Source organism: Orycteropus afer, unplaced genomic scaffold, assembly GCF_000298275.1.
Source record: "Orycteropus afer afer isolate SDZICR_OR568_19922 unplaced genomic scaffold, OryAfe1.0 scaffold00017, whole genome shotgun sequence".
NCBI classification, from domain to species: domain Eukaryota; kingdom Metazoa; phylum Chordata; class Mammalia; order Tubulidentata; family Orycteropodidae; genus Orycteropus; species Orycteropus afer.
The window spans coordinates 2,284,906-2,310,171 of NW_006921604.1; the positions used below are offsets into that span (position 1 = coordinate 2,284,906).

Here is a 25,266-nt window from a genome sequence, read left to right on the forward strand (position 1 = left end):
TTCAACACTATGTGTGACTTTTATCATGAAAAATACAGAAAACTTGCAAAAGACAAAATCTGTGTAAGACAGAAACTTTTCAGAGAAAGAAAACTCAAATATTTTCCATTAAAATGACTTATAGAAAAGTGGTGTGACTGCACCCTGTCAAAGGTGAAAAGCTTGTGAGACCCGGAAAAACAAGGCAGTTCCATTAAGTTCTGGCTCTCACAGGTTTCACTGTATTTCTAAAAGCCAGAGGGGCAGTGGGGTGGCCTAAGCAGTCTGGGTGGGTCCCAGCCTTGCCAGCGGAGCTCATCTGAGTGGAAATGGAGCCTCTGCCTCTCTCTCAGGGAGGCTGCCAGGCTGCTTGCACTTTGGAGACTGCACCAAATAGATGACTCATTGACCTGATTCAATGGATGCTTTTGACAAAGTTGAATCCCCAGTTGCCCCTGGAACTCGCTAATTCATGAAGACTCCTTGGCCTCCACTCTACCCAGACCCTGACTAGGCCTGGCCCCAAACAAAATTCTTGGGAAGGAAAGTTGAGTTCGTTTTTCTTCCTCCTCCCCTGTTGTGGTCCTTCTCACATAGGCTCTGGGCACCCAGGCAGGCATTTCCTGTAATCTCTGCCTGCCCAGCACCTACCAGCCATCCCACCAGGCCAATTTTCCCATATCCACATCCTCTTCCTTTGGAGAGAAAAAAAAAAAAGGAAAAGAAAAAGGAGCTACTTTTATAGATGGTTTCATGCCTTACATGTAATTTACATTGTGAGATAGTCCACAGTTTACAAACCACCTTCAACCACTGGCTGGCAGCAATCCATTGAAGAAGGTTGGGCAGGCACTATCAATGATTATCTCCATTTCATAGATGAAGATATGGAGGCTGAGTCAAATGACTTGCCCCAAATCATGTCGTTATGAGCGGTAGAGCTGGGCTGGAAACCCTGCTGACTTCCATTCCAGCCTCCATCCACCCTAGGCTGTTGCCCAATGGGCTGTCTTACTCCTTGTCTGACTTGTTCTTCACACAACCCTGTGTGGTCAATGATCTCATTGATTAATTTGCACTAGGGATTGATGGCTCTATAACCCAAGCAAAGTATCCCACAGGAGAGACTTTCTAACCCTTGAGCAAGTTTGGGCATGGGGGTGAGTCGGGGTTGGTAGGAAGTGGGGAGGGAGGGTGAAGGAAACATCTTTCCCACATTGAGCCAAGCAAGCAACAGCCTCCCTTTTCTACAAGCAGCCAGGACCATGACAGCTGAAAGAGTGATGGCTGGGCTGCAGCTGCCTTGCGGGATGCGGAAGGACTCAGTTTTGAAGTGGGGAGAGGAAGACATCTGTGCCAAGGGCTCTGCTGGGAAGGGGCAAGTACACTGCTGGGAACCTGGGGTAGTGCCATGGGTGTGCCAATACATACAGAAAGAAGTGTGTGGAGGGAAAGGTGCCTGTTTTCCACGTTGCCGCTGGGCAGCCTCTAACTCAGGCTCCTGGCACAACTATCTTCCGTTTCTGTGGCACTTTCCAGAAGAGCCTTCACAGCACCTGCTCCGTGGAGAACAGGCAGCAGCTGCTTTATCCCTCATTAGGGTAAGATGTGCTCATCTTACCAGTTGTTACTGGAGAACCTTCAAGACCAAGCAAACTAAGGGTACATCCCAGGCAGGGAGGAATGGAAGGGCTATGGGCATGACTTGCTGAGCGAGGTTGGGATGCTGTGGCCCACTTCCACCTGTACCTCTATGGGATGGCGCTAACAAAGCACATCATGGTTCAAGGAAGACCCTTGGTGTTCTTGGAAAGCCAGCATGCCATTATTGGGACCTGGGAGCCAAGGACATGAAGAAAATGAGAGACTTGCAGCAGCAGATTTGATGGGTCTGTGCTGCAGCTGCCACTCGCAGGGTCAATCCTTGACCCCAAAGTGCTAGAAACGGAGCCCTTAGAGCTATGCTCAGAATCTGTCTCCTGTCATTAGACATCTGCACAGGAATACCTACATTCATCTGCAGAGCTGAGTGATGAGGCTGGAATCCTTGTAGACCAAGTCAAGAGCTCAAGAGGTCTGCACTGTGGGGATGAATGTGGTCATGGGAGAGAGGCTGGGAACACAAACATTTTCCCTTCCAAACCGAGAAAGATTGATCATAAAAATAAAGCAAACTCCCTACGAGATAATTCAAAATGTAGAAAGCACATCAAAACAAAGGACAAGTCTTGTGACCAGAGAGAACCATTCTTAACTTTTCATTGAGTTTTTGCTTTCAGATTAGACCCCTATATGCACATGCACAAATATAACCTTTCATACATGGGGCCACAGGATGCAGGTGCTATGTCAATTCTTTCTTCTCAGCACTACGTTATGGCATCGTTTTCGCATCCCAAAGCAGAGCTCCATGTTGGGTTCCTGGGTCTCATTTCACTGCTGTTCTTCAGTGTTCTCTTTTCAGTCTGGGGAAGGGGATCCTTGCTGCTCTCCATTTGTCTGCCCCCTTCCCCACCTACACTCACTAGATTGAGAAGAATCATGGCATCAGAACAAATAATTTCCTTCTTTGAAAACATAGTTCTTGCCAAGGTCTATGCTCAAGGGGACTGCCAGAGCCTTGAAGTGGTAGGACAGGAAGCAGGTGGGACCCTTGGCATCACCCACCTGCACTTCAGGCCTGGGCCTGCCACCAGTGAGGGCTGGCTCTGGGCAGTTCCTTCCCATCTCTGGACCTCCAAATACCCACTGTAATGAGCAACCATAGGCTCCCACACTCTTTCTAGTGTCTCACTCAGGCAGGAACATGTACCAAGGTGATGACGATAGGCTGAAGGTCAAACTCAGACAGGGATTGGCTCCCTGGGAAGTGCACAAGGAGAGGTAGTGACACCAGAAGCTGAGCAAGCTATTGCCAGGGCCTTTACTGTCACCAGACCCTTTCCAGGCCCACAGGTTTATTATTTTCTTAAAGAAATTCCTTCAAACAGTAGAATTTCAGTTCCTTCAAAACCTGGCTCATGCCACAATAAACAGTGAAAAATGGTTTCTGTGTCTTTAAGTTAGTAACTTATTTAAAATAAAACCAAGAAAAAACATGATGTGAAACTCTTCCATCTTTGAGAAAAAAGGATCAGCATTTACTGTTTCTGTTATCAAACCCTTTAAAGGGGCAGGACACGTCATCTAATAGGATACTGATGGCAATAGTGGTGGAGAACAAGATGTGAGCCAACTAACGAAGTAATAATAAACATCTCTCCACCCCGCTCTTCCCAAGTTGAGGTGGAGGTTGCATAGATGGTTCTGGAACATACCATCCAGCTGCTCCAAGAGCTGGGAGGATAAAGACTGGTTCTAAGGCTCTTGAGGAACAATGAACCCCACAGAACTAGACTCCAACCAACTCCAATCTCAGAGAAAATCTTGTCGATCTTTCTTCCAAACTCATTTACTAATGTTTACTCTGTTTGGAGACCCTACAGAACTTACAACATTCCTCTTTTTCAGAGAACTAACTTGGTTAGAAAACCAAAAGGGAAGAACACACTCAGCATTTCTCAAACTGAAAGAACTGAGACAAAAATTCAAGCCTCAAGTTGCAATATTGAATGATTCTATGGGCAAAATATTAAATGATGCAGGAAACATCAAAAGAAGATGGAAGGAATACACAGAATCACTGTACCAAAAAGAATTGGTTGATGTTCATCAATTTCAGGAGGTGACATATGACCAAGAACCAATAGTATTGGGGAAATAAGTCAAAGTTGCACTGAAGGAATTGGCTAAGAACAAAACTCCAGGAACTGATGAAATACCCATTGAGATGTTTCAACAAACTGATGCCATGCTGGAGGCACTCACTCATCTAAGCAAAGAAATTTGGAAGACAGTTAGTTACCTGGCCAACTGACTGGAAGAGATCCATATTTATACCCATTCCAAAGAAAGGTAATCCAAAACAATGTGGAAATTATCAAACAATATCATTAATATCACATGCAAGTAAAATCTTGCTGAAGATAATTCAAAAATGGTTGCAGCAGTATATTGACAGAGAACTTCCAGAATTGCAAGCTGGATTCAGAAGAGGGTGTGGAATGAAGGATATCATTGCTGGAGTCAGATGGATCTTGGCTGAAAGCAAAGAATACCAGAAAGATGTTTACTTGTGTTTTATTGACTATGCAAAAGCATTAGCTTGTGTGGATCATAACAAATTATGGCTAAGCATTGAGAATGGGAATTCAGAACACTTCATTGTGCTCATGAGGAAACTATACATAGACCAAGAAGCTGTCATTCAAACAGAATAAGGGGATACTGCTTGGTTTAAAATGAGGAAAGGAGTGCATCCTTTCACCGTTCTTATTCAATTTGTATGCTGAGCAAATAATCTGAGAAGCTGGACTATATGAAGAAGAACGTGGCATCAGGATTGGAGGAAGACTCATAAACAACCTGCAATATGCAGATGACACAACTTTGCTTGCTGAAAATGAGGATGACTTGAAGCACTTACTGATGAAGATTAAAAACTACAGTCTGCAGTATGGATTAGATCTCAACATAAAGAAAACGAAAATCCTCACAACTCAGCCAATAAGCAGCATCATGATAAATGGAGAAAAGATTGAAGTTGTCAAAGATTTTATATTCCTCGGTTCCACAATCAACACCCCTGGAAGCAGCAGTCAAGACATCAAACAATGTATTGCACTGGGCAAATCTGCTGCCAAAGACCTCTTTCAAGTGCTGAAGAGCAAAGATGTCTCTTGGAATACTAAGGTGCACATAACCCAAACCACGGTATTTTCAATCACCTTGTATGCATGTGAGAGCTGGACAATGAATAAGGAAGACTGAAGAGTTGATGCTTTTGAGTTGTGTTGGCAAAGGATACTGAAAGTACCATGGACTTCCAAAAAAATGAACAAATCTGTCCTGGAAGAAATGCAGCTGGAATGCTCCTTGGAAGCAAGAATGGCCAGACTTCGTCTCACTTACTTTGGTCATGTTATCAGAAGGAACCATTCCCTGGAGAAAGATATAATGCTTGGTAAAGTGGAGGGTCAGTGAAGAAAGGGAAGGCCCTCAATGAGATGGCCTGACACAGTGGCTGCAACAATGGGCTCTGGTATAGCAAGCTGTGTGGGGCTGACACAGGACCGGGCAGTGTTTTGTTCTGTTGTACAAAGTGTGGCTATGAGTCAGAGCCGACTTGATGGTAACTAACAACAACAACAGCCACAACCATCACTTCAGTAGATGTAGGTCTTCAGAGCTATTTTATACTTCTAGACCCCCACCTGCTAACCCCAGGTGGACCCCGCCCATGTGTCCCCATGCTGGAACCTGGTAGGCCTCACCCTCAAAGCCCCATCCAGGCCTCCTTGCTCTTTGGGCACAATCTATAGATAAAGTTCAAGACCCAGTGCCTGCTCTCAATGCACTGAGAGGCACAAGTGAAGCGTTATGTGTATGGAGTGTGGTTCTTGAGGCTTTTTTCTCATGTGACCTGGGTCAATGGTCTTCATGGTGACAGTCCTGTTGCCATGACAATTTCTGAGAGCCATTTCAGTGACAATAGAGCTCCAAAGACTTCAGGTGGCCATAGTGATCTCACAGACCTTGGAGGGGCCATCTTTCATGCTGGTCTCTCCTAATTGAGAGTTATACTCACATCAGCACTTTATTAATGGGAAAAGAGAGGCATTTATGCCTTTAAGTTGATTAGCGTTCAAGCACACTTGCCAAATGTGTACCTCCTGCCCAAGGCTTGAAGCCCTCAGTGTTTGAGTCATGTTGAGTTTGTGCAAGTGTTTCCTGCAGAAGTTATTTTTATTTTAGGTCAAGTCAGAGGCAGGTTACAACTCCCTTGGCCTCTCTTCATTCCAGTGACCTCCACCCTGCCGATAAGGGGAGAGAAAGTGGATTATAATGGGGAAGTGAAAGAATTTCCTTGCGCAGTTGCTCACAGCTCTCTAGCTTCCCACTGGGGCTCTGAGCCCTGGCTGTTTAGGAGCTGGGGGAGTGGACAACACTCCTTCTGCCCCTTTCCACATTGGAGTTCAGTATTTGGGGTTTTTATCATGCTGACTGCCCATAATTCATCTATATTTATACCCAGGTCTGCTTCTTTTTTAAAAAAACAGTTATGGGCATGATTACAACAGCAATAGGAGCCAAGAACCAGTATGGTGACCACACTTCACATGAATAACTCATTAAGTATTCCAGAAAACCCCAAGATGCAGGCACCATTATTATACCCATGTGGCAGGTGAGGATGCTGAGGAAGTGAGTCACTTAGCCACAGTGACATATCATGTATTTAAACCCTGCTGTGTTTTCTCCAAGGAGCTCTGGAGGTACAGTGGTTACAGCATTCAACTTCTAACCAAAAGGTCAGCGGTTCAAATTCACCAGCTGCTCCACAGGAGAAAGATTGGAAGTCTGCTTCTGTGAAGACTTACAGCCTTGTAAACTCTATGAGGCAGTTCTACTCTGTTCTATAGGGTCACTATGAGTTGGAATTGACTCGATGGCAGTGGATTTGGTGGGTGCCTTCTCCAGGAGCCCTGGTCATGTAGTGGTTAAGGCTCAGCTGCTAATTGAGAGGTCAGTGGTTCAAACCCGTCAGCTGCTCTGTGGGAGAAAGGTATGACAGTCTGCTTCATAAAGATTGCAGCCTTGGAAACGCTATGGGGCAATTTCACCTTGACCTACAGTGTTGCTATGAGTCAGAATCAATTTGATAGCAACAGGTTTTGTTTTGTTTTGTGCTTTCTCCAGATGTGTCAAGCCCACTTTAGAGATGGGTCTTCAAGAACCTGCATGAGTTCTGCCTCTGTCCAACTCTAGCCTCCTCTCATTTTACAGCCTCCCCTACTAGATTCAGGGCCCACCTCTTCCCTGTCCCCTTTGTATTCCTGAAGGCAGAATCAAGTTGTTTTTTTTTTTTTTTTGGTGACTTGGGTGAAAATTTACAGAGCAAATTCACTTTCCACACAGCAGTTCACACACACGTTGTCTCATGACATTGACTATAATTTACCCCACTGCAACAGCTCCCCTCTCACTTCCTCCCCATAGTTACCTCTTCCCTGTGTCCATCCCTCCATGCACCCTTGTCCCTGGAGCTGTCTCCCATGATTGTTCTCTCCAAGGATTGTATCTACCTCAGGTAAATGTTCAAGTCCTATGCCTGTCTTTTGTTTGGCTGGAAGCCACAGGTGTGGGTTCAATTCCAGACCTGAAGGGCAGCTAAGGACCATAGTCTCAGTGGTTCCACCAGGCTCTATCAGACCAGCAAACCTGGTCCCCCCCCTTTTTTTTCCCGAATGATTTTGAGCTTTGTTCCACATTGTTCTCCCTCTTTATCCAGGATCTCCTACATAGATCCACCTCCAAGTGGTTGACAGTAGTAGCTGGGCACCATCTAGTTCTTCTGGTCTCAGTCGTATAGGCTGCAGATTGCATGGTGTACCAGTTGCAAGGACTAATTGTCTCCATGAATCTTTGGTTTCCTTCATTCTTCTTTGCTCTGGATGATGAGAGACCCATCACTGCATCTAAATGGCTGCTTCCAAGCTTTTAAGATCCCAGTCACTACTCTGTTACATGAGGTTGTTGAGTTGAAATTGACTTGACGGCACCTAACAACAACAGCAGTTGAGTCACCTCTGACTCCCAGTGACCCTGTGTACAACAGAATGACACACTGCCTGGTCCTGCACCATCCTCACAATCCTCGGTATGCTTGAGCCCATCGTTGCAGCCATTGTGTCAATCCATTTTGTTGAGAGTCTTCCCCTTTTTCTTTGACCCCCTGCTTTACCAAGCATGATATCCTTCTCCAGGGACTGTACTCTTCTGACAACATGACCAAAGTAGGTGAGATAAAGCAGTGAAATGGGCCCTACTAGGCAGACATCATTATGTCCACTTTACAGCTAAGAGAAACTGAGGCTCAAGGACAACTGCTTCCAGTCCATCCAGTCTAAAATCATTGTTCTCCTTTCTTTCTTCTCTCTTTGGCCCCTGGGAAGCACGATGAGAGGCTTAGATATGGCCCCCAGGCTCTAGAGGCCACTCTAGCCCTCTGATCACACACACACACACACACACACACACACACACACACAGAGGTTCTTAGGACTGGGACATGGACATCTTTAAGGGACCATTATTTTGCCCACAGAGCCACATGTGATGTGCCTGTGATCAGGACACCCTCCCCATCCACAGAGCTCCCAGCACTTAGGCCTTCTCTCAGCTAGCACATTCCCACCTCAGCACCCTTGCATCACCTGTTTTCTCTGCCCAGAAGAATCTGCACCTGATACTCAAAAGTCAGGCTCCTTATCTTTTCACTTTCACTTAGAAGGCACCCTCCAACACAGATCCACCCAGGAACATTCACACAAGGTTGTCTTAGTGTGTGACATACAAGTGTATGCACATTCATGCATGGTTCAAACTTTACGTGACTTGTGAAAATCAACATCTGGATTTCACCAGAAAGCCGGATCTCCTGTGGTTGACTCTGAGAAGGTGGAGGAGAAAGGCTGGGGGCAAGAAGAGGGCCTCAGCCTGGTGGACAGCATGGGCAAAAAAGAGAGAGGGATAACATCACGGCTGTGGGCTTGGGCACGGTGTGGGGATTCTCAGCCTTAAAGTCCTCATTCTCAGAGTAACTACCAAAGATGTTTGTAAAAGCTAAATAAAATGTGTGGTATGCTCTCAGATTTTTCTTTTATGAAAAATCTCAAGTGTTTCTGGGTGGGAAGGCATGGTGTGAATAAAGTTATCCTTTCTGGACCATGGCCCAGGCCTCCCACCCACTCTCCCTGCCTCCTCACTCGCTCTCCTATAATCTCTGCTTCCCAAAAACAGAAAGCAGAATGCATCACTGCCCTTTTTAAACCCCACCAAATGGCTCCCCATCCATGAAAATAAAGGCAACCACCTCACCATGGAGTTTGTCAAGTGTACTGGTTTTCTGTTACTGTAGTAACAAATTAACATAAATTTGGCAGCTTAAAAGAACACAAATTTTACAATTTCTTACAGTTCTGTAGGTCAGAAGTCTGACACTAGTCTCAATGGGCTAAAATCCAGCTGTCATCAGGGCTGTGTTCCTTCTGGAAGCTCTATGGGAGAATTCATTTCCTCGCCTTTCCCAGCTTCTACAGGCCACCAACATTCCTTGGCTCGCAGCCCCTTCCTCCATCTGCAAAGCCAGCAACAGCCGGTGGAGTCATCTGCCTCCCTCTTCCACTTTTAATGATGCTTGTGATTATTCAGGGAGTTCTGGTGGTGCAGTGGTCAAAAACTAACCAAAAGGTGGGTGGTTCAAACCCACCAGCTGCTCTACAGGAGAAAGATGGAGCAGTCTGCTTTGTTAAGATTTACAGTCTCTATGGGGTTGTTTAGGGGTTCTGGTGGTGTAGTACCTAAGGCATTTGACTGCTAACCAGAAGGCTGGCAGTTCAAACCCATCAACCACTCCTTGGAAGGAAGACTGGGCAATCTACTTCCTAGAGATACCGCCTTGGAAACCCAAGCAGGGGTCGTTATGAGTTGGAACAGACTTGATGGCAGTGAGTTTGGTTTTGGTTTTGGTATGGGGCCAAAACGGTCACTATGAGTCAGAATTGACTCAAAGGCAATGGGTTTTGTGATTACATTGGGCCCACCCAGATAATCCAGGAGAATTTCACTTTCTTAAAATCATCGGATTAGCAACTTAGTTCCATCTGCAACCTTAATTTCCCTTTGCCATGTAAAATATGACAGATTCACAGGTTCTTGGGACTGGGACATGGATATATATCTTTAAGGGACCATTATTTTGTCTACAGAGATACATGTGATTTGCCTGTGATCAGGGCACCCTCCCCATCCACAGAGCTCCCAGCACTTAGGCCTTCTCTCTGTTCCTCCTCATACCTCAGCTAGCTCATTCCCACCTCAGCGCCCTTGCATCGCCTGTTTTCCTTGCCCAGAAGAATCTGCCCCTGATACTCAAAAGTCAGGCTCCTTATCTTTTCACTTTCACTTAGAAGGCACCCTCCAACACAACAACCCACTTCAGCTTTCTGCCCTCTGATATTTTTTTGGTTTATTTTGCCTTTTGTTCATTGCTTAGTGAGCAACTTGACAGCAGGGACTGTGTCCGCCTCATCTTTCTCTTTCCTGACATGTCCTGAGCACTTATGGGCCTGTTCTTTCAATAAGGAGGCATGGTGGCACAGTGGTTAAAGTGCTTGGCTGCTGATCACAAGCCACTCCTTGGGAGAAAGATGAGGCAGTCTGCTTCCATAAGATTTACAGCCTTAGAAACTCTATGGGGCAGTTCTACTCTGTCCTATAGGGTTGGGTCAGAATGGACTGGACTGCATTCTGTTTTCTTTCTATTCTTTGAATATTTATTTTCTCCTCACTACAATCCCATAAGATAGATATGTATATTGTCCCCCTTGTTCAGAAAAAGAAATTGATTCACAAGGGGTAGTAACTTGCACCAAGTCACACATCAGAAAAGTCAGAGTCAGGACTGGGCCACCACCATGAGTCTAACCACTTGACACACTGCCTTGCAAACTGTTGCCTCCTCAGGGCCAGAACAGCACTTGGCCCAGCCACATGATGAGCTATCAGGACATATTTGTTGAATGAGTACATCGTTTTACCAGTTAGATTCTTTCTAGAAAGGTAAAATCTTCTATTACACAATTAGAGACAAGACCAAAATGCAGGAGTCCAAGAATTGATCCTGACAGATGTTCACACCACAGCATAAATGACTGGCACACTTCTCTGCAAACAGGTTTCTTTTCTTTTCTTCTTCTTTTTTTTTTTTTTTTTGCATTTGTTCTTACAGACACCCCTGCATTGGAGCTCTGTGTGAGCCTTTCCTTTCTTCAAATCAGCTGGTGAATCTGACTCTCTCATCTCCCTGTAGGCAGGTACAATGCAGTGAGTTACTTACTACGGCCCTTCTAGCCATAGTCTTTGTGATTCCCACAAAATGAATGACTGGGACTATGCAAATATGGTGTTTGTGACCCACCAAGGGGCTTGGACAGCCTGCTAAGAATGCAAATAAAGAACATGGAACTCCTGTAAGAATGGGGTCATGCAAATAAAGTGTATGGAGCCCTAATAAAGAAGTTGGTCAGTTTTGCCATCCTGCTAGGCTTAAAAAAGAGAGTCAATCCCAGAGCAAGGGTAGGGGGAACCTCACAACCACCAAGAAGAAGAGATGGGAGCAGAGCGTGTCCTTTGGACCCAGGGTCCCTATGCTGAGAACCTCCTAGACCCAGGAGTCAGAGAAAGAAAGTTGTAACACCAGAGATGGTTCAAGAAAGTGAGGATCAGAGGCAGAGAAACTGGCAGCAGAACCAGAACTGCAAGAGAGCACAGTGGACTTCCTGGCCCACAGAGCAAGGTGGTTACAGTCAGTGTGTAGACCCATGGAGCAAGAAAGCTGAGTGCCTCTGGGCCAAGGCTTACTGGTGGGGTGAGATGCCCCTGGGCACTTATTGGGAGATCTAGAGAGCTTTGTAACACTTACCTGAGGAGGGCAGAGGCTAAACTAAGGGGCCAAGAAGCTGATGGCCAGAATGAGGCATGCCTATGGGCATGACTGAGAGAAAGCTGTCCTAACTGAAGAACTGTAACCTAAGTTGTTCCTGATTCTGAATTGTAAACTGCCACTCCCCTAATAAACCCATAACTGTGAGTATGGTCTGTGAATTGTGGATGGCCATTGCAAAAAATTATTGAACCCAGAGGAGCAGTAGAGAGTGTCATGGGAGGGATGACTAGTGTCAGAATTGGTAAATAGGTTTGAGGGTGGAAGTATGTCTGACCTCCACCTCAAAGTAATCAGCCTTGGGCTGTTGATGCTGATAATGATTCTCCTCCCTCTTTGTGAAGTTACTTGAGGAGGTCTGATGATTCCACCATGTCATTTTTATAGCAGGTAAGGATCCTTGGGCAGCAGTGCACCTAGTTGCTGGTCTCATTCTTGGACTCCAGCCCCTGATGCTGAGATGATACTAGGAAAACACAGCCTCAATGAGCAGAGGGAGGGCCTCATCCCAAGCTTGCAATGCATCCTCTCTGCTTCTGTTGAGGGTCTGTCTTACCAGTTGCTGTTGAGTCACTTCCAGTTCATGGCAACCCCATGTGTGCAGACTAGAGCTGCTCCACAGGGTTTGCATGACTGTGACCTTTTGGAAGCAGATCACCAAGTCTTTCTTCTGCAGTGCCTCTGGGTGGGTTCGAACCACGAACCTTTCAACCAAGCAATTAATCATTTGTACCACCCAGAGGTTCCTGTTGACTGTCTGGAGCACACAGAAAATGTCTGTGTCAGTGCCCAATCATATGACAACAGTGGGACTAAGGCTAAGTAAGGGCTAAGGTGCTTGGGGGAATTTTTAGTTCTCTCCCAGTTACTCCCAGCTTTCCTCCCCTCCAGTCTTCATGTGGACAATTGCCATGTATCACTCTTAGGTATAGTTCCGGGAAATCCAGCCCCAAGATGAGTTCCTTGGGCCCCTCTTCCTACCTAGGTAGTTTCCCTGTGGAGATTGCAGGGGACATACCTTTTCCTTCATACAAAGGGAAAAAAAGAGTAATTGCTTAAGATATAGATTTGACTTACTGAAAAGAGTGGGTTTAGGTCCTGTCAAATTATGGCTGCTTTTTATTTTATTTTATTTTTAAAGGAGCCCTGGTGGCATAATGGCTAAGTGTTTGGCTGCTAACCAAAAGGTTGGCAGTTCAAATCCACCAGCAGCTACTCCAGGGAAAGATGTGGCCGTTTGCTCCCGTACAAATTATGGCCTTGGAAACCCTATGGGCAATTCTACTCTGTGCTATAAGGTTGCTATGAGTTGAAATCGACTAGCTAACAATGTGTTTGTTTTTATTTTGCAAAAACAGCTACAATCCTTCTTCCCTCCCATATCCACAACATTTGCAAGGAAACTTTGCTGCTCCCCCAGTAAGAGAGAAATCTGTTTCCCACCTCTTGGATCTGAGCTGGCTTTGTGACTTGCCCAATAGAATGCAGTGGAAGCAATATTGCACCAGTTCCAAGGTTAGGTCTCAAGAAGCCTTATGCACTTCTGCTCAATCTTGGCTCTCTATCATTGTCACCACGTATATAAGCCTGGACTAGCTTGCTGGAGGATAACGGGTCACATGGAACAGAACTGAGACATATTAGATGAGCCAACAACCTACACCCACTAGCTCCAGCTAACCTGGCAGCTGACTATAGACGAATAAGTGAGCCCAGTCCGGATGAGCTGAGTCTGGCCCCGATAAGCAGAAAAGTCCAGCTGAGCCCAGCTCAAATTGCTATCTTTATCTTTTGACTCCTGATCCAGAACTGCCAAGTTCAAAGCCAACAGCAAAATACTTGTCTGCTTTATTCCCAGTGCCTGGCCTATTGTAGGCACCAAATATTTCTTTTGTGAAATATTTCATCTTAGATCTAGATGATTCATAAATCCTTGTCCCCTGGTGGCACAATGGTTAAGCATTGGCTGCCAACTGAAAAGACTGTGGTTTGAATCCACCAGCAGCTCTTGAAAGAAAAGACTTGGCAATCTGTTCCCATAAAAATTATAGCCTAGGTAATCCTATGGGGCAGTTCTACTTTGTCATATGGAGTTGCTATGAGTTGGAATTGACTTGATGGCACACAATAACAACTCTAAGGTTGGCAAATACCCCTCGGCTATGAGCATGGCTGGTACCCCTAATCAATCATGATATCCTTTCATGATGAGCTCTAAAGTGGCCACTGTTGTTGTTTTCATGTACCGTCGAGTCGCACCTGACTCATAGTGGCCCCTCCTTGGGTTTCCAAGGCAGTATCACTACGGAAGTAGATTGCCCAAACTTCCTTCGGAGTAGTGGCTGTGGGTTTGAACCGCCAGCCTTCTGGTTAACAGTCAAGTGCCTTAGGCACTACGCTACCAGAGCTGGCCACTAATCCATCTCAACTCCTTGGCAGCTCAGGCCATCAATCCAAATTGTCAGCTCAATTGGCATTGATGAGCTGAGTTGACCCAGGGTTTTCTTTTTTCTGCCCTTCTTATCTCCTTAAGGAGCTCTGGTGGCACAATGCCTAAGGCATTTGACTGCCAACAGAAGGTTAGTGGTTCATCACCCACCAGCTGCTCTAGGGAAGGAAGATGGGGCAATCTAGTTCCGTAAAGATTTACCACCTCAGAAACCCAATGAAGGTTGCTCTGTGTTGGCATCAACTCGAAGGCAGTGAGTTTTTTCTTTTTCTTTTTTTAAAAATCTCATTAAGGAGCCCTGGTGGCTCAATGGTTAAGCACATGGCTGCTAACCAAAAGATCAGATGTTCGAACCCACCAGCTACTCCACCAGAGAAAGATATAGCAATCTGCTTCCGTCAAGATTACAGCCTAGAAAACCTTATGGGGCAGTTCTACTCTGTCCTATAAGGTCTCTATGAGTTGAAATTGACTCAACAGGAATGGGTTTGGTTTATCTCATTAGTTCCCATTGTTGTTGTTAGGTGCCATCCAGTTGGCTCCAACTCAAAGCGCCTCTATGTACAACACTGAGCAGTCCTGTGTCATCCGCACAATCCTTGCTATGCTTGAGCCCATCATTACAGCCTTTGTGTCAATCCATCTTTTTATTTTTAAATACATTTTATTGAAATATAATTTATGTACAGTGAAATACACAAAACTAAAGTGACATGGGTCAATGCTTTTTTTTTTTTTTTTTTGCGTGTTCCCTCCCCTGCCCTTCTACCTCTGGTAACCAACAAAAAAAGTTGCCTTCCATGTATAAACCTTTCCTTGACTTTTCAAAATAATGAACTAATACTATATTCATCCTTCTGTAATTGACCTATTTCACTCAGCATAATGTCCTCCAAGTTCATTCATGTTATGTGGTGTTTTGCAAATTCTCCATTATTCTTTAGTGTTGAATAGTGTTCCATTGTGTGTATGTACCATAGTTTGGTTATCCATTCTTTTGTTGATGGGCACATAGTTGTTTCCATCTTTTTGCTATTGTAAATAGTGCTGCAATGAACATGGTGTGTATATAGCTGTTCTTGTCCTGGCTCTCACTTCTTTAGGATATATACTTAGTAATGGGATTGCTGGGTCAAATGGTATTTCTAATTCCAGCTTTTTAACAAATCACCATACTGTTTTCCACAGTGGATGTATCGTTTTATAATCCCACCAGCATCGTATGAGTGTCCCAATCTCTCCACATCCTCGCCAGCATTTATTTTCTGTCTTGCTGAACTTTGCCATTAGTACTGGGGTGACATGGTATCTCATTGTTGTTTTGATTTGCATCTCTCTGATGGTGATGGTAATGAGCGTAAGCATTTCTTCATGCATTTGCTGGCTGCCTGAATATCCTCTTTGGTGAAGTGTCTATTAATGTCTGCTGCCCATTTTTAAATTGGATTGTTAATCTTTTTGTTGTTGAGGTGTTGGAGTTTTCTGTAAATTTTAGAGGTAAGTCCCTTGTCAGATATGTAATCATCGACAAGTATGAATTTGTTGCTGTCATTTTATTACATGCTTTTTCATGGTGTTCCTGATTTCTTTGTTCCATATATGTGTTAACCTATCTTGCTGAGGGTCTTCCCCTTTTCTACTGACCCTGTGCTTTACTAAGCATGATATCCTTCTACAGGGAATGATCCCTTCTGACAACATGATCAAGTCTGGCCATTCTCACTTCCAAGGAGCATTCTGGCTGCACTTCTTCCAGGACAGATTTGTTCATTCTTCTGGCAGTCCACGGTATTTTCAGTATTCTTCACCAACACCATAATTCAAAGGCATCAACTCTTCTTCGGTCTTCCTTGTTCAATGTCCAGCTTTCACATGCATATGAGGCAACTCATGCCTTAGGTTAGGCACACCTTAGTCTTCTAGGTGACATCTTTGCTTCTCAATACTTTAGAGAAGTCTTTTGCAGCAGATTTGCCCAGTGCAATATAACATCTGATTTCTTGACTGCTGCTTCCATAGGTGCTGATTGTGGATCCAAGTGAGATGAAATCCCTGACAATTTCAATCTTTTCTCCATTTATTATGATGTTGCTTATTGGTTCAGTTGTGAAGACTTTTGTTTTCTTTATGCTGAGGTGTTGTTCTGGTTACCTAGTGCCACTCTGACAAGAATATACCACGAATGGGATGACCTTAACAAACAGGAGTTTATTCTTACAATTTGGAGACTTTAAGTCCAAGTTCAAAGTGCCAGGCTCTAAGACCTGGGTGAAAGCCCCTCAACCTTGGGGTCCAGCTCTACCTCCTGCTCCTGGCCCACTGGAACTAGAGGCATTCCTTCACTGAGACAGCTGCTGGCTGCTGAGGCTGAGAAGCCTTGAGGTTGACAAGTAAAAAGGCACAATCCCGATGTTACCAAACCCATGGCAGGCCATTAACTTAATTAAGTCAATTGTATGTCCCAAGGTCAGCAGAGCATAGCAGGCTACTACTGAGCAATGACACAGCTACATGCAGGGTCCAAGCATGTCATAGGCTAGAGACCATTCCCAAAGCTGCTGCTTATATACAGGAAGCAGACCACATACCCAAAGGCAGCTACTCAGCTGCTCACAGTAGAGTCCACCATGGAGTTGATTACCAGTCTCATCATCCAGCTGCCCAGCCACTCAACCAGGCCTAGCCAAGTTGACCCAAGAACATAACCACCACAGGTGTAATCCATACTGAAGACTGTAGTGTTTGATCTTCATCAGTACGTGCTTCAAGTCTGCTTCACTTTCAGTAATCAAGGTTGTATCGTCTACATATCTCAGGTTGTTAATGATTCTTCCTCCAATTCTGATGCCACATTCTTCTTCATATAGTCCAGCTTCTCAGATTATTTGCTCAGCATGCAGATTGAATAAGTGTGGTGAAAGGATGCAACCCTGACGCACATCCTTCCTGATTTCAAACCATGCAATATCCCCTTGTTCTGTTCAAACTACAGCCCTTTGGTCTATGTACAGGTTCCTTATGAGCATAATTAAGTGTTGTGGATTAGTTCCCATACTAAATAAATGTGCAATCCTCCCTCTTGTCTCACCCAACAAAAGGCATTGGCTTTCTCTGGGAAGTCAGTGGAGTGAAGAGTTTGCCAAGCAGCACTCAGTCAGCAGAGAAAATAGGGAGGATCATCTCTCATCCTCTTCTCCCTCCAGCCATGCACCCAACATTAGGATTCAGCTGATGCTCTCTTGAGTATATAAGATTCTTTGTCTAACAACATGGGGCTAATGGTGCTACTGTTTCCTGCTTTAAAGGCTCAGTCTAGAAAAAGGGTAACATCTAGAGTGAGAAAACCAAACAAAAATGCACTGAAAATATTTTTCCTGAGTATTTAAAAATGTGAGGGAGTAAACCGAGAAAGAGGAAGACAGACTCCAGTCTAGAAAACACAGACTCCCTCATAGGGGAGCAGGAAGCCAAAGTCTTTGGTTAGCCACAGGGCCACAAGCCCTGAGTTAGCAAGACCAGAACAGGAGAGTGGAGAACTAGGGAGTTTAGGTTTCAGGGAAAACAGCCCTGACAGATTATCTATATGAATGAATTTTTAGAAATAATTGAGCTTATGTAAGTAACAAATGAGGGGAAACTTCAAGAAACCAAAAAATTACACAAGAAAGGAAGTTAATCATAGGAGGCTATTTGGCTCTGCACTGAGTAATAGAACAAAGCACTCATTTGTCATCAAAGGAGATCAATTTCTAGAACTGTGGGAGAACATCCATGGCATTTAAAAAGTTAAAAGTAGGTGCCTCAAGACAGAGGAGTATGGACCAATTTCTTGAACAACATAAACTACTAAAACTCACCCAAGGAATAAAAAAGCTAACCTGAATAGTCCTATATCTATAAAAGAAACTGAATTCATAATTTAAAATCATCCAAAAAAAGAAAGTTGCAGGCCCAAGTAGCTTCATCAGTGAATTTTACCAAACATTTCAAGAAGAAATAACAATAATTCTATAAAATATCTTCTAGAAAATAAAAGAAACACTTCCTGATCCACTTTATAAGGCTAGTATTAAATCTTAATATTAAAAACAAAGACATTACAAAAAACAAAAACTAGACCAGGGGGCAGCAAACTTTATATGTAAAGGCCCAGAGTAAATATTTTCATCTTTGTGGACCAATATGGTCTCAGTAACAACTCCTCAACTCTGTGACTGTAGTGCAGAAGTGGCTATAAATGTTAGGTAAATGAATTGCTGTATTTAGATTTGGTCCACGGCCTTAGTTCGCTAACCCCTGGGATAGACCAATATCCTTTATTACCACAGATGCAAAAAGTCTCACGAAACATTAGCAATAGGGTTTATCCCAGGAATGCAAGGCTGGTAATTTACCTTACTAACAAACGGAAGAGAAAAAACACAAAATTACATCAATTTAGGCAGAAAAGGCATTTGACAAAATTCCACATCCATTCATGATAAACACTGTATGTAGCACATGAGGACTAGAAAGAAACCTTAACCTGATAAGTGGCATCTACAAAAAGTACAGCTGGCACCATATTCAATGGTGAAAGAATGAGTGCTTTCTTCCTAAATGCTGGAACAATGCAAAGAGGTCACCTCTTCTATTAAACATAATACTGGAAGTTCTAGTCAATGTAATAAGGCCAGAAGAAAAAACAAAGACAGACACATAGACTAGAAAGGAAGAAATAAAATTGCTCCTATTCACAAATGACATGATAGTTTATGTAAAAAATCCTGAAAGAATTCACAAAAAGAACCCTAAAACTAATAAGTGAGTTTAGTAAGGTCACAGGGTCACAGGATATAAGGTCAACACAGAAAAGTCAATTGCATTTTTATATTCTAGGAATAAGCAATTGGTAATTAAAAATTTTGAAGTAATATCATTTTAAAAGCTCCAAAAAATGAAATCTAACAAAATATGTACAGAATCTGAAATGCTCAAAACAAAAACATGCTAGTGAAACAAAATCAAACAAGATCTATATAAATGGAAAGGCATATTGAGTTCATGGATTGGAAGACTTAAGATCCTTAAGATGTCAACTCTCCCCTAATTGATCTTAGGTTTAATGCAGTCCCAATAAAAATCCTAGTAAGATTTTTTGCTAACTATACATTGTTGTTTGTGGTTGTTATGTGCCGTCAAGTCGGACCCGACTCAGCGACCCCTCCTTGGGTTTCCGAGGCAGTATCACTACGGAAGTAGATTGTCCCATCTTCCTTCCAAGGAGTGGCTGGTGGGTTTGAACCTCCAGCCTTCTGGTTAGCAGTCAAGTGCCTTAGGCACTACGCTGCCAGAGCTCCCAACTATACATAAGCTGATTCACACATTTATAATGAAAGGCAAAGAATCTAGGATAGCCTAAACGATTTTGAAAACAAAGGATAGTTGTTGGGCTCACTCTACTTGATTTTAAAGCTTACTGTAAAGTTACAATAATCAAGACAGCATGGCACTGGTAGAAATAGAGATATATACATATGATGAACTGATTTTTGATGAAGTTCTTAGGCAATTCAATAGCCTTTTCAACAAATGTGTCAGAACAAGTAGAAATCCACATGCAACAAATGGTCTTCAACATAAACCTCACACCTTAATACAAAAATTAATTCAAAATGAATCATAGATCTAATGTAAAATGCAAAACTATAAAAACTTGAGAAGAAAATTTTTATCACCTCAGGGTAGGCAAAGAGTTCTTAGACATGGATGGCGTCAAAAGTATGATCTATAAATTTTTTTTTAAAATTTATAACTTGGACTTCAAAAAATTTAAGACTTTCTGTTCTGTGAAAGATACTGTCAAGACAAGTTACAGACTAACAGAAAATATTTGCAACCTACATACCTGAAAAAGGACTTGTGTTTAGAATATACAAAGAACACTCAAAACTCAACAATAAGGAAACAAGCTATGCACTTTAAAGAAAAGGGAGAGACTTAACAGACATTTTACCACTAGGTTATTTGTATGTCAAAATAAGATGCTCAATATTATTACTCATCAGAGAAACACAAATGAAAACCACAATGAGATAGATACCACTACCTAGTGGAATGATTTTAAAACACACACAAGTACAAAACGAAAAACTGTGTTGGCTAAGATGCAGAGGTACTGGGTCTTTCATACATTGCCAGGGGAATGTAAAATTCAAAAATGCTTTTGAGAACAGTTTGGCAGTTTCTTATAAAGTTAAAACATACAATCACTATCTGGCCCATAATCTCACTCCCAGGTATCCCCAAAAAAATGAAAATGTGTGTTCACACAAAAGCTCAAGTAAATGTTTAGAGCAGCTCTACTCATAATCCAAAAATTGGAAATGACAGAGTAAATTGATAAACAACTGTGGTACACAGTACAACAGACTGCTGCTCAGCAATAACAAGGAACTTTTGACACATGGAGTCTCCCTGAGCAGAAATCACCTGGACAGCACTGATACTGAGACCAGAACAGTGTGGGTGGATTCTAGATGCACATGCTCAGTTAAAGAAGCCAGGCTAAGGGGGCGAGTGACTCGTTGATTCTATTTACATGACAATGTGGAAAGGCAAAAACTATAGCGACAAAGAACAGATCAGTGGTGGCCAGGGGCTGGGGTGGAAGAGGGTATGACTACAAAGTACAGTAAGATGTAGGTTTCGTGGTGGTAGAACTGTCTGTATCCTGAATAGTGGTGGTTACCATATATAAAATATAGTTCTATGAAGAAAATCATGGAAATGTACACTACAAGATTTTTTTTTTCAATTTAACTATAAAAAGCAATGCATCATTGTGTATGTTTATATCACAATAAAAGTGGGGGAGGGGGAAAAAAAGCAATGCAGTAAATGGGAGGAGGAAACCAAAAGAATGATCCTTTAATGGCATTACCTGTGACATCTGATAGAAGGCAGAGGCTTTGAGGAGGGGAAGACCTTCTGAAACACCATAGCAACTCCACCCCACAGGGTGAGAAAGAGGCCAAGAGGCTGCACTCCCTGTCTTCCCGGAGCCATCGTAGGAAATACTGCAGAGTGGGGCTTGTTAAATGTTCTCCCTGTCTTGTCTCTTCAAGGCTGTTTTTCTTCCACTTGGAAGACCACAGAATGGGGAGTAGTGTTGAGAGAAAGGGGGCCCACTCATGGGATCTCCACACTGCTTGACCTCTATCTACTCCCCATTAGCCAGTCACAAGAATCTGGAAGGTGACTCAGGACAGATGTACTGACAAGAGTGACAAGCCATACAAGACAGTAGGAGATTAAAACAAGATCGTCCATCCCCACAGGATTGCTGTTGCAGAACTTCACAGAAAGTAGCCTGCCCACTACCCTGTTACATACACACACACACACACACACACCCCATAGATATGCACACACCCTCACACAGACACATGCACACAAAATCACACACATAGGCATGTTCACACAGTCACATATAGAGAAGCATATGTGCACACATAATAACACACACCGTGATGCACATACACTCACATACCCACACACATTCACTTAAGCACACACATGGACACACACAGACATATACCCATCATGCTTCCTGTGGGCTGTCACCTAATACAACAAAGTGAACACTTTTAGCATCAAACAGAGGAACCCCAGTCAGGGCTGTGGTCTGCTCCAGGAAGTCCTCCTAAAGCTCTACCTGGAGGACCTTGGGCTTGCTTGTCATCGGGCCTTTGTCCAGTGCCTTTTTCCTGACCCCTCTCATCTCCTCTGTGATGGATGGTCCCATGAGAACAATTCATTCCCCCAAACACTTTACCAGTCAACAAGTTTGGCTGCTGGTTTAAGAGTTCCAAGGCTTACACTATTTTCAGATCAGATAAACTCCAGGTACACCAAGTCGCCTCAGATCTTGTGTGTCCATGATACATTTCCCTTCCATTGGCCCTCCCCTTGGCCTGCAGTTTCTCACTCTGAACACTGGGGTTCCTGCGGTCTTAGGCACCTGCTCTATTAGAGTCTCTAGAGGTGATTTTGAAAAGTACTGGTGTCCACTGGATGGTGCCCGGAGACCATTCCTGAACATTTTGATCAAAGATTCTACAGAGGAATCCTGATCGAAAGGGGGAAATGCAGAACAGAATTTAAAATTCCCATGGAATCCAGATTTTCTGGAGCCATGGAGGCTGGATGAGTCCCTGAAACTATTGCCCTGAGACAATCTTTAAACCAAACAGTAGTTTAATGCTTTTTTATGATCTATCTGTGTGGGATCAAACAAGCAACAGCAACTTGAAAGATTAGACCTGACCCTACAGGCAGTGAGTTTATGTTAATGGGGCAAGAACACCTCAGAAAAGGAGGATGAGAATGGTTGCACCACCCAAAGGATGTAATCAGTGCCACTGAATTGTAAGGTAGAAACTGTTGAATTGGGATATGTTCCATTGTGTATATTCTTAACAACAACAAAAATAAAGAAGATAAATTATTATTATTTTTTTAAAAATTACTGATGCCTGAGCCCCACCCCAGACCAAATGAATCAGAATCTCTAGGATGAGGCTAACATCAGGATTTTTTAAAGCTCCCTGAATGATCTGATGTGCAGCCAAGGTCAAGACTACTGCCTCACTCCGGCTCCGCTCAGACCAGCACTTACCCAACCATGCCCCATGCTCCACTGAGTCTTCTGTGCTTCTACCACCAGTTATCAGTTGCCTTCGAGTGGTTTCTAACTCATGGAGACCCCATGTGAGTCTGAGTAGAACTATAACCATAAGGTTTTCAACAGCTGATTTTTTTCAGAAGTAGATCACCAGGACTTTCTTCCAAGGTACCTCTGAGAGGATTTGAACCTCTGTCCTTTCAGTTAGCAGGCAAACACATTCACTGTTTTCACCCAAGGACTCCCAGCTCCTACTACTCACTGTGGTCATAAATAAATAACCATCCTAGGTTAAAAATATCCACAAGTGGTCCCTGCCCCTCCATACACAGAGGAAGATAGACAATAAATCCAAAATATACCATCATGAACAAGGATTCCTATGCCAGAGCCCTTCGGGGGACCATAATAAAAAATACAAGGGCATGAAAGGGACCTGTTTAAAGTTGTGGTCTGAAAGACCTCTGCAAAGGGGAGCTTATTTGAGCAGAGAGTTGAAAAATGAGAAGGAGCCAGGAGGTCCTGAGACCTTCCTTGTGGTTTACGCTTTAGGCTTGCCCAAACCAGGGCAGGTGAGGAGGAACCCCTCAACCACATAGGATCTTTGGTGAAGGACAGTTTCACTAGATTTTTTTAAAATGAACATCTATGGACTATCTTTTTTGCTTTTCCTCCTCACAAAGCCCACTGAAGCAAATGCTTTTGCAGATTGGACCCAGATCTTTCAGGAACAGAGCCGAGTGAGCTGTAAACATCTGACAACTGCCATGGTCTTACCTGTCTTCTTGGGCACCTCAGGAGATAGCTTCCTGTGGGACCCACTCACCACCTCCTGCATTAACATAGACCACATTTGGTCTGACCCGAGTATTCTCCAGCTAGAATTCCTTCCTGTACCCTAGGAGCATCTAGGTGGACATGAACATGCCCATGAATTTGGTCTAAGGCAGGGAGTATGAACAAGTGTCTGTGAGGAATGGGAAAAGCTTGGAGCCCAGCTAGAGAAATGGAATTTCTTCCGCTACTTTCTGAGTATGAGACCTTGAATAAGTCACAACCTCTTTGGGCCTTAGTCCTCTCATCTGCAAGTTATGGGTGACAACAGTCCCCACTACACAGGGCTGCTCTGAGAATTAACATCTGGAAGATGCTTAGCAAAGAGCCCAGTACACATTAGGTGCTCAATAAGCAGTGCAGCTTACCTACCGTTATTGCTAATGTTATTGTTGTGAGGCATGGGGTAGCTGCTGTTTGCATCACTGTCCATCCACCAGGCCCATCACAGAGGGACAGGTCTCTGGCTGCCAGAGCTTGTCTGGTGGCTGCTGGCTCTGACTTTGGAAATTCCAGTTCCACATTCAGAAGATGCCTTTTTATCTGCATTCTTATCTTAATTGAAAAAAATCACCTCCTAATAGGCAATATGGAGCTCTGGTGGCATAGTGCCTAAGGCATTTGACTGCTAACTAGAAGACTGTTGGTTCAAACCCACCAGCCAGCCACTCCTTGGAAGGAAGGTTGGGCAATCTACTTCTGTAGTGATACTACCTCAGAAACCCAAGGAGGGGTCACTATGAGTCAGATACGACTTGATGGCAGTGTGTTTGGGTTTTGTTTGTTTGTTTGTTTGTTGTTGTTGTTATGTGCCGTCGAGTCGGCCCCGACTCATAGCGACCCCTCCTTGGGTTTCCGAGGCAGTATCACTATGGAAGTAGGATTGCCCAACCTTCCTTCCGAGGAGTGGCTGGTGGGTTTGAACCGCCAGCCGTCTGGTTAGCAGGCAAGTGTCTTAGCCACTATGCTACCAGAGCTCCCGTTTGTTTGTTTAGGTACTATAAATGTGAAACTGGCCAAGTAAATTAATCCGGTGGGACTTGCTGAACGAATAAAAATACAAAAAGAGGAAAACAGCAAGCTTCCTCTAATAGAGGAATAATATGTCTGAGAGAAAATGTTGTTGTTTTTGTTATATGCTGTCAAGTCGGACCTGACTCATAGCTACCCTTCCTTGGGTTTCGGAGGCAGTATCACTATGGAAGTAGATTGCCCCATCTTGCTTCAGAGGAGTGGCTGGTAGGTAAATGTAGTCAGTCCCAGATCCAAGACCTCGCAGCCTCAGGATAAGAGTGCTTTAGAAAACTTCTGGCCAGCCCTACCTTGGAAATGCACCAAACTGCTAAAGAAAGTTGTGCGCATGTTTAAAGGGTTGATGGTGATAAGAATATTTCAGTTAAAATTTAGATGTTGGAAGTTGGAGAGCAGGGATATCTAATTTAATTGTGTGGGTGACTGCTCTCCTGGAGACCCAGGAAAGATCCACATCTTGTAAATCCTGGAGAAATCTTCCTCCAACCTGTGGTTCTCCGCTGAGCCCTCTAGCTCAGTGAACCAACGCTTTCGCACAAACTGCTGGGCAGGTCTGGGCATCCCGTGGGATACCAGACAGAGTCCACCCAGAAGCTGGGCTACGATGCATCTGAGGTGATAGATGGGGGATATTTCACCTTCCTTCCGAAAACTAAACAGAAGCCCAAGAATCTCTCCAAGCCCTCTACCCAAGCATCCAAA

At 43.8% G+C, this 25,266-nt stretch overlaps 1 protein-coding gene across 1 annotated transcript in view; it reads right to left on the reverse strand.

Annotated features, from left to right (window-relative positions):
- FBLN7 (fibulin 7) overlaps positions 1-22,707 on the reverse strand; it is a 55,373-nt gene extending 32,666 nt beyond the window's left edge. Inside the window, exons 1-2 of the mRNA XM_042783457.1 lie at positions 22,693-22,707; positions 22,003-22,143 (exon numbers count right to left, since the gene is read on the reverse strand). Of these exons, the coding sequence (XP_042639391.1) occupies positions 22,003-22,143; positions 22,693-22,707 (156 nt within the window). The remainder of the gene's footprint in view (positions 1-22,002; positions 22,144-22,692) is intronic.
- Positions 22,708-25,266: the final 2,559 nt, after the last annotated feature.